Here is a 13,109-nt window from a genome sequence, read left to right as displayed (position 1 = left end):
GCAGAAAATAAAATCGGCTTGCAAGGAGAGGAAGGAAGCAGTTTATTTCAGTCATGCTCAATCCTAGAAGGACAGGGTTTGCTTCAGAAGAGGAATACCTGAGTAACTCATGCTGTTCAGAGAAGAAAACCAAAATTTGGTGAGTTTGTATAAGGGACTGGTATCTGCAAAGATGGGATGAGAAACCTGAGAGAATAACCTGTAGATAGGAACATGTGAGGTGATATGTCGGGCGCACTTGGTTCATGATAGGACAAATTCAAACGCACATGTAGCAGCTGAAGTTTTAGGGACACAATACAGGGTGCAGTGCAGAATAGAAATTGTTTTTGGCCTAATGCAGGCACAAAAATCAACTTGATTTCTCTGCGGTAAAGGAGTGCATTGTCTGTGAATGCTTAGGAGTAAACACTGCTCTCTGAAAGGTGGAGGCTTTTGTGAACTTCCAGATACAAGTTTATAGTTTACAGCAAACAGTGCCTCATCTTAACTTCTGTTGTTTTGGCGTTTGCAGTCTGTTCATTTTCCTACCTTTCTGCCTTCTCTGGGCATTCAGTTTTTTCTCAAAAATTTTCCCTTGTTTTGTGTGGCAGAATGCTGGACATTTTCCTTTCTTCTACAGTATCTTAGTGCCTTACATCCTTGATTTGTCCTCATCTCTGCTATCTCTCTGTCCCACTCTCACTTCTAACTTGGTTGTTGTCTTGAAGCTACATGGGATGTGATTTATGCTGGACTGCTTTAAAAGTCCTCCATAAACACATTCCACATACTAGAATTTCCTTAATGGTTAACGAGGCTGATGGGTGAAATAAACTAATTCACTCCTTGGCCTGGTACTCACTGTAACTCACAAATACTGGTCTTTGTGCTTGCAGTCCTTCCCACCAGTCTCAAGGATGAGGATTTCATGCTGTGGTGTTTTTTTTTGTTTTTTTTTTGTTTTGTTTTGTTTTGTTTTGTTTTGTTTTGTTTTTTTGACTGTTTGTTTGAAAAACTGAGACAAAGGGGAGGTAGTCTTACCTGAATGAAGATCAGAGCAGTGTTGTGTGAAAATAGCAATTGATCTGCTTATATATTTTCTAAAAAATAAAAAATCTGTGTATGTTTCCAGGCTGGGGGAGGATAATTGCCCTTACTGTTGCATCGTTAGCTTGTTCCCAGTCATATGTTAGCCTAAAGCAGGGCTCCCAAGACAGCCCTGGGCAGACTTCAGGTGCTGATGTCCTAGGAACTGTTGCAATAGGCATTTTGCATGCAACCATCTTTTCTGGAGACTGACAGATATTTCCAATTCCAGCCCTTCTATGCTAGATGGCCTTGATATTGGGAATATTCGTGTGTACTTTAATGTGTGTAAGTAACCCTAGCATTTGTAGGTCCCAACAGAGGGTTCTGGCCACTGTGCCATTAGGGTAGTGACATTAAGAAGAAGTCTCAAACTGAAATGATGTTTAGAGTGGAGTCAGCTTTAATTTTCTTCTTTGTGGGCACTCAAGTGAATCTTACTGAAATCAAGAGGACTCCTTGTTTCTCAGATAGTCAATCAGAGTTTGTAGTCTTAGTGTGCAACATTTTCAGGCTGAAGTAAAAAAAAATCATGTTTTCTGTTTGATTCAGCTTGAGTTTTGAATGCAGATGCCTGTCTCTTCAGCTTTAGACTGCTGCCATGTAGGAAACAGGACCGTGTTGTTGTAGTGGTTTCTGGATCACAAATGGTTATCTAGAAGTAGCCCCAAGAAGATGATAATGCAGACAATGTGAATCCAGAAATTTGAGCTTCCTTTTTAAACCACATGGCTTATCATATGTTTCTACAATGCTCTTCCTGCAGACCTCCTATCTCTGAGGGCATGTTTCAAGTAGATTGTGGGGAAAGGGCACGACTGATGCAGTCTGTACAGTACCTTTTGTCTAGGGTTTTGCCTTGTCTTGTTTTTTTTTTTTTTTTTTTTTTTGTCTTGGGTTTTGCACGTGGGATTGTTGAACATGTCCTTTTTATGTGGGCAGATACTGTGAAAATGGCTCTGATTTTTTTTTCTTTTGTGTTTTAGGGACACTAGGTGTCTTTAATAACCATGAGCAACCCTTTTGCACGGATTGTGGAGCCGCTAGACCCTAAACAGCCTCTGAAGAAGTTCTTTAATCTGACCAAACTGGAAGATGTGAGATATGGTATGTTGACAACATAAAGAAAGCATTTGGTTAGCACTGATGAGCAGCACCTGAGAAAGAGACATTGCAACACTGGGTGCTACTTGGTTTCTGATTGTACAGTCCTGGAGAGAAATACGAATTCAGAAAATGGTTCTTGAAAACAAACTTACAGCAAGATTTATTTCTGGAAACTTAGAATTACAGAAGTGCTGGCAAGTTGACAGTTATTTTTTCAACATGCTGTGCACACAAACTGCATGTTGCAGTCTTGTTTGTCCCGAGTGAATGAGGACTAGCCAAAACCAAGAGAGCAAATTTTCTCCTGTACCATCCTGCCACTGGGAAAGGCTGGAAAGGACCTAATGCTGACAGGACCAAATCATCCAGGAGGGCTGTTCAGCTTTAAGAGGAAGAAAGAATAGAGGCTAGAAGAATTGTTTCTGAAGAGGCTTTTTCTCTTGGTCTTCTGACATTTCCTGAATGTACTCAGGCATATTCCATGTGGCACTGGTAGAAATATTACATTCCATGCCACTGGCTTCCTAAGCCAGTATCTATAGTGTATATAACACAGCTGTCTGTGTTGGGTGTTTTTCCTCTTTCAAAGAGGAAACAGGTGATTAAGGAGAATTCAGTAAACAAACTTGGAGGAATGTTTTCTTCGAATGTCAGCAATACATATCCATTGCAAGCTCAGACAGGGTGTAAATGAGGAAAGAGTTAATGCTGGACTTTTATCTCTTAAAAGCAGAGATGAGTCTGAAGAAACAGGCAAATGCCTATATGGTATTATTAGTTGATTTATTCCAGAATCCTGATGTCCAGATTCTTTAAGGAAAAAAAAAAGTGTAATTCTCATTGTACAGAAGAGAAATTGAATAACTTAGCAACTGGGTGTAGTGGAATTGAAAACCAAGCAACCAAAAAAGCCCCCACAGGTGTTTCTGACTAAGTGTCTGGGAAGCCGTGGATAGAAAGTTAGGACTGACTTGTCAGATTTTTGAATTGATATACTCAGACAAAATCAAACAGCTGTTATTACAGTGAATGAGGAAAGGGAGGGCAGAGAAGCTTTTTTTTTTTTTTTTTTATTCATACCTGTTGCTTGCAGTAGAGCTGTCAGGACTGCTCTAATATTTTGTGTCATCTTATATAAGTATTTCTGACTTGAACTAGAAGATCAGCAGATGCACAATCTTGCTGCAGTTCAGTTTCATTTTCCTTCTCTGGAAAAGAAGAAACTGGTTAGACCATCAAGTGTGTGCTTTCCATTTTGCCAGGTAGAAAATTTTGGTTTTCTGTGTTCAGTGCAAAGATTGAGAGGAAACTGTAGAGAAACTAGGTGAGCACAGTCTGTTTCCAGGGTAGAGTCACTGTGGAGGGCAGGGAGAGCAGCGGAAAGTAGTCCTTTGGCCATTACTGTCTACTGTCTCAAAGGGACAAAAACAGATAATCTGTTGTAGGAGTTGAGTGGAATGGGTCAGTTGGCACTGATCTCCTGGCAAAGCTGGGAGATAGAAATGGGTGTCTGATAAATTGGAATAAAGCCTTGTCAGAATTCGGGGACAGCACCAAAGGAGCCATCTGCTCTGGGCATGGAACTCTATGCTTGTTGAGGTCTCTCTTTTTAATACAGTATTTGAAAAATCAGTCCCTAATGTAAAAGCTGAATTTGTTTCTTGCCTCTTACCCATGCAGCACGTCTGCCATTTTCTATTCGAGTCCTCTTGGAAGCAGCAATCCGTAACTGTGATGAGTTCCTAGTGAAGAAGCAAGATGTTGAGAATATTCTTGACTGGAAAGTTGTGCAACACAAGAATGTTGAAGTGCCATTTAAGCCTGCACGAGTTATTCTCCAAGACTTCACGTGAGTTTGATGATCTCCAAAGCCAGGAAAGAGGGGCTCTTGAAAGTCCAGCAGTGCTCAGCTTGGGGTGGAGAGGGTGAGCTGAGGGAAGGAATAGCAATTAAATGCTTGACAGGCATTTTTTTCATCTTTCCTGGATGTTATATGACAAACAGACAGCACCCGGGGAGGCAAACACTTGTGTTAAAAGCACTAGATGAAGTACTTCTGGGGTAGAGAAATAAATATCTTTATGAAATTTTTGAAAAATAGCAGGGAGGAAAATGAGATGGATAAATTTGCATCCAAATGAAGGAATTCAGAGTTAAAAGGTTTTCCTGTCATTGCTATTTTTTTGTATATTTTGCAGGGGCTCTTGCTTTCAATATTTTACCCTTTTCAATTCTCATTTATAACCAACATCATTTATTTTCTGTTTTGAATCAGTATTATTCCAAATATATATTTTTAAAGGCTTCTCTGCTTTAGAAAAAGTAAATATCTGCTTTTTCCCAGACATGCCAGTTGAGATTTCTAATTAATGGACTCAGAAAGCAAGGTGCTTGTATTGCAGTGGTGTTAATTTCCATATGTCAGTGTGTAATAATCCCTGATAGTTGTGGAAAGCCAATTTTCAGATGGAACAGTAACTTCTAACTCTTTTTAATACAGTATTTGAAAAATACGTAGTATGAATATATAGCATAGTATGGAAGTCCATTTCCCTTTGTACCTTTGTCCTGTACCTTTGTGCAGAGAGATTTCAGTTCATCTCTGGGAAGCCGCATGCTGCTAAAATGTGATTTGATTTTATTCCTGAGAACAGTAACGTGTCTTAACTGTCCTACCTTCTGGTTTTCCTAAAGGCACAACACAGGTCAAATTCTGAAGACATCTGGAAAAAACTGGCAAAGCTTCAGTTGAAAAAAAAATGCTGATTTCCTAGCGCTTTTTTTTTTTTGTTTTTTTGCCTACCGGCTGTTGTTAACATTTGGAGAAAAAAAAATCGAGTACAGAGGAAGCCAAACTTACAAGCAAACTTTGTTCCCTTTGTTACTGAGTTTCTTTCTTGCCCCTTACTCTCCTACTGAGTTTTTAAAATCTCCCTGTAAGTCTGCAGAGCAGCTGCGTTTAAAAACAAGCTCTCGAGCATGCCCCTGTGAGGGAGCTTTCAGAAAGTGCAGCCTTTGCCAGCTTTATAGAAGCCATACGACAATTACATTCACAGGTCCTGGATTAGGATTATTGAATTTCCGAGATCTGACTGCTCTGCAAATATGCTGAGTTCCTGTATGAATGTAGAAGGATATTGTCTCTGTTTCTTTTCAATTGTATAATGTTGGTAGCTGGCAAAATAATGCTTCCTCTCACCTGCTCCCAAGCCTGCCCTCCCTCAAGTCCAGCCAGGAAGCATAATATAGCATCTGCTGTTTTTCTTGGTGTATGCATATTCTGGGACAGAAAAAAGCCTCCTTCAAACTACTAAGGAGCCAATTGTGTCAATGCTAGATAACACAAAACCTGTTCTTGCTTTTTTTGTTCCCTTTTTTTTTTTTTTTCCTTTTTTCTGTAAACACTCAGGTTTTTCATACTAAAATTCTGCAGGAATTACAAAGCTTTTTCTTTCTTGGTACTGTTTAGTCTGGAAAAGAAGAGGCTCAGGGCAGATATTAATATATAAAAGTACCTGAAGGGAGGGTATGAAAAGGATGGAGCCAGTCTCACTCTAATTAATGGTGCCCAGTGACAGGCCAAAAAGACTGAAAAACAAGTTCCCTCTGAACATTAGGAAGTAATTCTTTACTGTGAGGTTTCCCGAACTGAAATGCACTTTTGAAAATACAGGTATTCTGCAAAGGTGTTCTGCAGTCACGTCCTTTGTGATTTAAGAAGTGTGATGCCCTGCTTTGCCAGTGAAACTGGCAGAAGTATGGAATGTACATCTCTAAATAGGGAGAAGACTCTCCCGTGCTTCACAAACCTTGGAAGAGGTGGTCCTTGCCTTAAAATCAGCTAAAGAAACAGAGAATGGAAGGAAGGATATTGTTGTTTTCCCTTTCACCTCCCCCATTTCTTACTATTTTTTACGTGACTGGAGAGGAGAGAGAACAGAGCAAAAAAGAGAAATCAGTTCAAGGTCCCAAAGGAATGCTGAATAGGACCAGTTTTCTGGAGTCCCAGCCAAGCATGTTAAAATGCTTTTTTTTTTTTTTTTTTTTGGGTGGGGGTGGGGGAGGAGGTAGGGTTTTAGTTTTTCATTGTTACAATGCTCAGGATGTAGATACAGTTGTGTCTCTTCTATTCCAACTTCATCTTCCCAAGGGTAGCATCTCTGCAGTAGAGCAGTGATTGAGAGGCTTAGGGTCAGGCTATGGTTTGCTTCATATATGGCAGTAGATTTCTATTCTGAGTCCTGGGTTGTGTTTTGTTTTGTTTTTGTTTTCCAAATTGTTTCACCTTTTCTAATTCTCTTTCATTTCAGTGGGGTACCCGCTGTTGTTGACTTTGCTGCAATGCGTGATGCTGTGAAGAAACTTGGTGGGGACCCTGAAAAAATCAATCCTATCTGTCCTGCTGATCTAGTGATAGATCACTCCATCCAGGTTGATTTTAACAGGCGGTAAGGACACAAATTCACTCTTACTTCATAAGGTTAATTAGGAAACTAGTTCCTATTACTGGTAGTGTAATTGGTGATACTCGAGCATTTGGACCTTAGCAAGTGATTAAGTTAAACTGTTGTATGTGTTGCTGTTGTGAACAAAATGGATTTACTTTTTTTTTTTCTGTAGAGCATTTCTAAGTAGCACAAGCCTGGAATAAATGTTAATGGAAACAGGCTCAGTCCAGACCTGTGGTGATCACAATTTTCCATAATAATATTGCATTATTATTAGTTGTTCAGAAATAGCTTTTTTCCACATGCACTTTTTGACCTTGTGGGCCTTTTTGGAAAGGACATGCAAGACTGTCTCCTTTCTTCCTTATTAATATAAGAATAGACCTGAGCTGCCCTAACCCAGCTGTTTGCTAGTTTAATACCTCCACAGAGAACACATTGATTAATATGGTCCCCAAAAGTACAGGAAAGTATAATGCTAATGACTCTTCAGTATGCTAGAGACAGACAAACACTAGACCTGCAAGTAAACACAATACATAGGGGTCCTTTTAACCTCCATAGTCTGTAAACGTGTGCCTCCCAAAATACTCTTCAAAACGGATCCTGCAATTACATGTTTCCTGGTGGTTTCCTTCCATTTTCCAAACTTCTGAAGTTAGTTGGTCTGCTAAAATATTGTGTATTTATTTCTCTCTGTATGAGATGGTTTTGAAGCAGGCCACTTAAATTATAGCATTACAGGGAAGAAAAGTAATAGAAGGTGGAAATTAAAGAACATAAAGAACATTCTGTCAGTGCCAATATTTCAAGGCCTCTTCAGAATAAAAATACTAAACTTCTGAGCAAAAATGTATCGTAAAATCTACTTCATAGAAGAAAGTTGCCAACAAGATTTTAAATGTAACCTTTTCTTACCTTTTCTTTTTTTAAACTGTAGACTCATAAGGATACAAATTCATGGGTGTCCTTTCATAGCTGATGAGAGAAAAAAGGCCAAAAAATGTTGACATACATTGCAGTCAAAAATCAACTCCTTTTAGTTTTTTTTAGAAGTGCTGTATCTAAATCTTAATATAGCACTAAGGATTTTGGAAATAGACACAAAATTAAAAATAATTTCCAGACTGATCTCTGGGGTAATGGGCATTTTAACAGCAATCTAATAAACTAGAAGCATAACCTTTTTGGTTTGTAATTGGCATCTGTATAATTTTTAAGTTGGGAAACAGGGAAACTTGGGAAACACTGTATTCCTTTCTGAACAAGGTATGATTTTATCTTTACCACAGGATGAAATCAATTATTTTGATCGTTTTTCTGTGTATTATAATAACGTTTGTTTTATGTTATCATTACTCTCCAGGGCTCTATTTAGACAGTATTTTGCAAATAATTACTTCTTGTTTTAACCTTATTTTGATTCTGCCTGGGCCATGTATATACGTAGACAACGTTGGCCAGTCCCATGCTTCAGTTCTTTCTAACACCTCAGTCCTAAGTTAGGGAGCTGCTACAAGTGGAAAGCTTGTTAGCTCTGTCTGTATAGAAGCATGGGGGCTTCAGGAAGAACTGTACAGTCACTTACCAGTGATAGCCTCTATTTAACCACAGTTCCATGGCAGTTGTGTTCCATCTCCCTTTACTACTTTCCTGATTTCTCTAGATTTATGTGTTGAAAACTTCATAATAGAGTAATGCATGGTCTAGGGCTTCCCAAGCTACAAGTTTCAGGACTACCACCTGTATAATATGTAGATTAGTGTTTGCATTATTACCAAACTTCAGGTTTTACCTCGAAGACTTCTTAAATGCTACAGGCAACTTACATCATAATTGCCTGTAGTTTTCAGCTGGGGTGAGATTAAAGGTGAGATTGATCAATGTTTAAATTAGCTAATAATGCTTTTTCACCTTTTGGGTATGTATGATCATACATAAATATCAGGTGGACGCTTTTTGTTTCTTTTCTGACAGCTGATTATTTTCACTTCCAGATCAGACAGCTTGCAAAAGAATCAGGACCTGGAATTTGAAAGGAACAAAGAAAGGTTTGAGTTCTTAAAGGTACAGAAAGAGTTGATCTTATTTGCACATCCAAAGATGGAATGAGCAGAAGTTCTTCCAGTGCTCATGTGTGTTGAAAACTTTTGATCCACTTCTTTCTGTTTCAGTGGGGCTCTCAGGCTTTTAAAAACATGAGGATTGTTCCACCAGGCTCAGGGATCATCCACCAAGTGAACTTGGAGTACTTAGCAAGAGTGGTGATGGATCAGGACGGCTACTACTATCCAGACAGTGTGGTGGGCACAGACTCGCACACTACCATGATAGATGGCTTGGGAGTGCTTGGCTGGGGTATGTGCAGTAGCTCATCATGAATAGTCCGTTGGGTGATTAAGCTGTTTTTCAGACTGTTGTGGTTTGACCTCAGCTGGTAGGCGAACCCCACCCTCAGTTGCTCACTTGCTTCCCCCTCAGCAGGATGGGAGAGAATCAGAAGGGAAAACTGAGAAACAAAATCATGTGTGAAGATAAAGGCAGTTCAATAAGTGAAACGAGAAAAAAAAGGAAAAACAAGGCATGCAAAAGATGATCACTTTTCACATACCATTAGCATACTGAAGCCCAGCCAGTTCCCAAGCAACATCTGCTTTAGAAAATTAGAAGGGAAGTGTTACAGGATGTCCGTTTCTGTTCCTTAATCATTTACCTAGTTCCAAAGTGTTGCCATATCAAAAAGTACTGAAAAAGCTCTTTTGGGCTGAAGGTGCTGACTGAGTCTGAATAGGTTAAACATGGCCAGGGAGGGAGCTGAGGGAAAAAAAAATGTGGTATGAGGTATGGTCTATGAGGTGTGGTCTGATATCAGTAGTCTGCAGCCTATTTTTTATAGAAAAAAATATAAGTAATTCATTTTTTTCTGCCAGTGACAAACTGCGGTATTCAATTATTGACTAAATAAATAGGTCTGAAATTAAAGTATTTGCAGTTATCTTAGACATGGTACCAAAAACTTGAGTTGAGCTTCTTATTTTCCTGTGATATGGTCATAGGAGTACTATTGAAACACATACTGTACAATAATGCAAGGTATGGTGATCTTAAACACCATATGCTTGTTGTCAAAGGTTCTTGTCAAGCTCTGAGTGGCACGTGATGCAAAGAACTGTCAGTTTTCTGCCCTATGTATACCACTAGAAATACTGACTGAAGAATCCTGTCAAGGATGGAGGAATTTCTGCTGACCTGATTATACAGATACACAAAAGTTGACTTTGCTTAAAGCCATGACATCTTTGACATGGGAGATGTCTCTTTTATTCTGTGTTTGGCTGCAGCTTGCACATGGGACCGTCATGCTCAGATCATGTTGCAATATACCAGTAGCTGCTTGGAAGAGTAAGCTTGTAAACTTAGCCTTGTGGTGCTCCAGAATTTGGAAAGTATAGGAGGGGATAGTCCATAACATACATACTCAAAGCATGCGCTTTTGAATCCAGCATTTCTTGCTAATGGCTGGTAGCGCTGAACTTGCTTCGTGACAGTCCGTGGTAGCCAGACAGGTTTGCCCACCGGCTTGACTGTGGTGACAGCTGGTTCACCACCTAGTGAAAGGAGTCATGTGACTAGACCTTTCACAGGTTTCTCTCTTTAATTGATGTAGGTGTATCTTTTTGCATAAAATAAATTGGAAAGTATTATTCAGAACCAATTAGTGGGAATAATGATACGAGTAGCAATTTGGCATGCATAAGAAGGTATTACAGGCAGTTTTTCTAGCTTGGTATTAAGTAAACTAAACAAAATGTAGAAGGAAGTTTGAAAGTGCAAGATAAACACGCTAGGGACTTTCTACAGGCAGAGTCATAAAACAGATGCTTCATGCCCAACTAAAATCATGTGAATAAGAAGCATCGTGTTTTTAAGATTGCATATGACTATGAAGTCTTGACACTTGAGTAAGAGGAAGTAGTGACCTGAACAGCGTTCTTCTAATGCAAAAGGTGTGCTTACACAGAGGTCCCACCAGCACATGCCAAAGCCCTGTTGAAACTTAATGGATTTAAAGAAGATTGTCTTAACAAGTAGCTATTTTTGTTAGTATTCTTTATAACACTCTATATCCTTTAGAATCATAGAATAGTTTGAATTGGAAGGGACCTTAAAGATCAACTAGTTCCAAACAATCTGCCATGGGCGGGGAACAGTCTATAGCACTGACTCTAGTGCTCTTTCCTTCCTTTAAAATAACTTTTCGGGTTTTGTTTTATAGACCACAACTATTGGTTATCATACATTTCACAAACAGTGCATCATGTTTCATGCCATATCAGGGTTTTTGTTCTTTGTTTATTCATTGCGTAGTTAAGTCATTAAATAAATCTTTTACATCTTGCGTTGTAAAAGTCAAGTCTCCTCAGAGTGAGTTCGATTTATCTCAAATTCCATCTATTAGCTGAGGAACAAGATTGAAAATATGAACCCAAAGGAAATAAGAAAGGCTCAACCTTGCAAAAACTGAAACAGGATGATGAATGTCTGTTCACAGAGGGGTCAATCTGTCTTATGGTGTGCCTTCTTCTCTTTCACACTTTAAATCAAGTAATCAAACATATCTCATGGGTATATTTGACACTTCTCTATCTTTTGGATGATCTGATTGTGTAATTCTGTTGCACCCAGGTGTTGGTGGCATTGAAGCAGAAGCAGTGATGTTGGGCCAGCCAATTAGCATGGTGCTTCCTGAGGTGGTTGGCTATAAGCTGTTAGGAAACCCTCAGCCACTGGTAACATCCACTGACATAGTGCTCACCATTACCAAGGTAATGAACATGTCTGCTGTTTTATTGTTTTTGCTGGAAGCTGTGCATGTACTCTAAGACAGAGCTGCTGTGCTGCATACTTAGGAGGCCTCTTTGTACTTCCATGTAGTCATTTTGGTCTTTTTTGTTTCTTTGTTTTTTAAGCTTTGTTGCTCTGTGGGTTGGAATCAACTGCCCAAAGACAACTGTGAATTTGCTATGTAAATCTGTTTCCCAAAAGCCAGATAAAATAGAACACAGAGCTGATACCTCACTGCCAGTTCAATTCCTCATGTACAGACCTATTTAGGAACAGCAAAGCTTGTAAAAGGTTTTCGATTCTTTATCACCTCAAAATAAACATGATGACTCTTTATTTGAATGCCTTGCTTAGAATAATGTAATGTAAAACCTGAAAACAGGAAGTGGTGCAGCCTGATTTCTTTGATTTACAGGTATTTGGCTCACATACTCATAATTTGGTCACAAGTCACATAGTAAATAAAAATATTAAGTGTATTACTGGGTCAGCAGTACTGTTAAGTGGGAGCTCAGAAATCTGGTACTTATATCTTTATATTTATATTATACTTATATTATACTTATATTTATATTCATCCTGGAATGCTGGCTGTAGAAAGAACCTCCAGCTTAGGAAAGTTGACCTTCTGAGTTCATCCAGATGTTGTATATTTTCAAACATTTACAGTTTGTTTTGTGTACTTGTGCAGCTGGTTCCTCCTGTTTCCCCATCTTTCAGGGTTTACTGGAAAAGGAGACCACACTTTTCGTCCCTTGGAAAGTCATGTTAAGATAAACGCAGTTGTTCAGAGATAGACTCTAGTTTAATTGAGAAGAAGAGCAAGTTCAAAAGGAATACATCCCTGTGCTGTATCTTATTGAAACTTCACATCTCTGAATCCTCATCTTTGTGAAATCTTTCCTAAGGGTTCTATAGCTATTTGAAACCAGGAGACTTTGGCAAACTAAATCACAAAGTCAAAAGCAGGACTTCCTACCTTACATAGACAGGTCATTACCTAGCAATGATATAGTCACTGTATTTTTATAACAGCACCTTCGCCAAGTTGGAGTTGTGGGTAAATTCGTGGAGTTTTTTGGTCCTGGTGTAGCCCAGCTCTCAATTGCTGACCGAGCCACCATTGCCAACATGTGTCCGGAGTATGGAGCAACAGCTGCCTACTTCCCAGTGGATGATATTAGCATTGGGTACCTGGTGCAAACTGGTGAGTTGTAACAGAAACTAAAGGTGGAATTGAAAGCAGGGATCCCAAGTCTGTATGGTACAGTCAACGACACTGTTGAATCAGGTGGAGCCTTATAAACTTGAGTGCTTTTTAATCCAAATATTTACTTTTTCAAGCTGTTTCTTGCTTAGCATCCATGTTTCTGAAGAGCCAAATTTTAGATTGTTTTCCAACTATCTGCTTAGCGCTGCTTGAAGCTAGACTGTCCAGATTACAGAAGCAATAACCTAAGCTTTTGTTCCGCAAAAGCCACTAAGTCTGCTCAGTTGCTTTGTTCCTAGTGAGTCCCTAACATTTGCACCAAAAGAGTGGTGTTTTTGTGCAATTTATAGTGTGATCAGTGTGAAATAGCCTTAGTCATGCATTTTTACTTTCTGTTATATATGAATTCCTGTTTCATTTGTTTCATTTGC

The 13,109-nt window shown here is 39.1% G+C and overlaps 1 protein-coding gene across 1 annotated transcript in view; it reads left to right on the top strand.

Annotated features, from left to right (window-relative positions):
- Nucleotides 1-13,109, top strand: part of ACO1 (aconitase 1) — a 35,884-nt gene that overhangs the window by 8,737 nt on the left and 14,038 nt on the right. Inside the window, exons 2-8 of the mRNA XM_084504048.1 lie at nucleotides 2,055-2,175; nucleotides 3,856-4,024; nucleotides 6,486-6,623; nucleotides 8,621-8,690; nucleotides 8,798-8,981; nucleotides 11,310-11,449; nucleotides 12,504-12,675. Of these exons, the coding sequence (XP_084360174.1) occupies nucleotides 2,079-2,175; nucleotides 3,856-4,024; nucleotides 6,486-6,623; nucleotides 8,621-8,690; nucleotides 8,798-8,981; nucleotides 11,310-11,449; nucleotides 12,504-12,675 (970 nt within the window). The 5' untranslated portion in view covers nucleotides 2,055-2,078. The remainder of the gene's footprint in view (nucleotides 1-2,054; nucleotides 2,176-3,855; nucleotides 4,025-6,485; nucleotides 6,624-8,620; nucleotides 8,691-8,797; nucleotides 8,982-11,309; nucleotides 11,450-12,503; nucleotides 12,676-13,109) is intronic.

Source organism: Aythya ferina, assembly GCF_964211825.1.
Source record: "Aythya ferina genome assembly, chromosome: Z".
NCBI classification, from domain to species: domain Eukaryota; kingdom Metazoa; phylum Chordata; class Aves; order Anseriformes; family Anatidae; genus Aythya; species Aythya ferina.
This window is presented reverse-complemented; position numbering and strand designations above follow the sequence as displayed.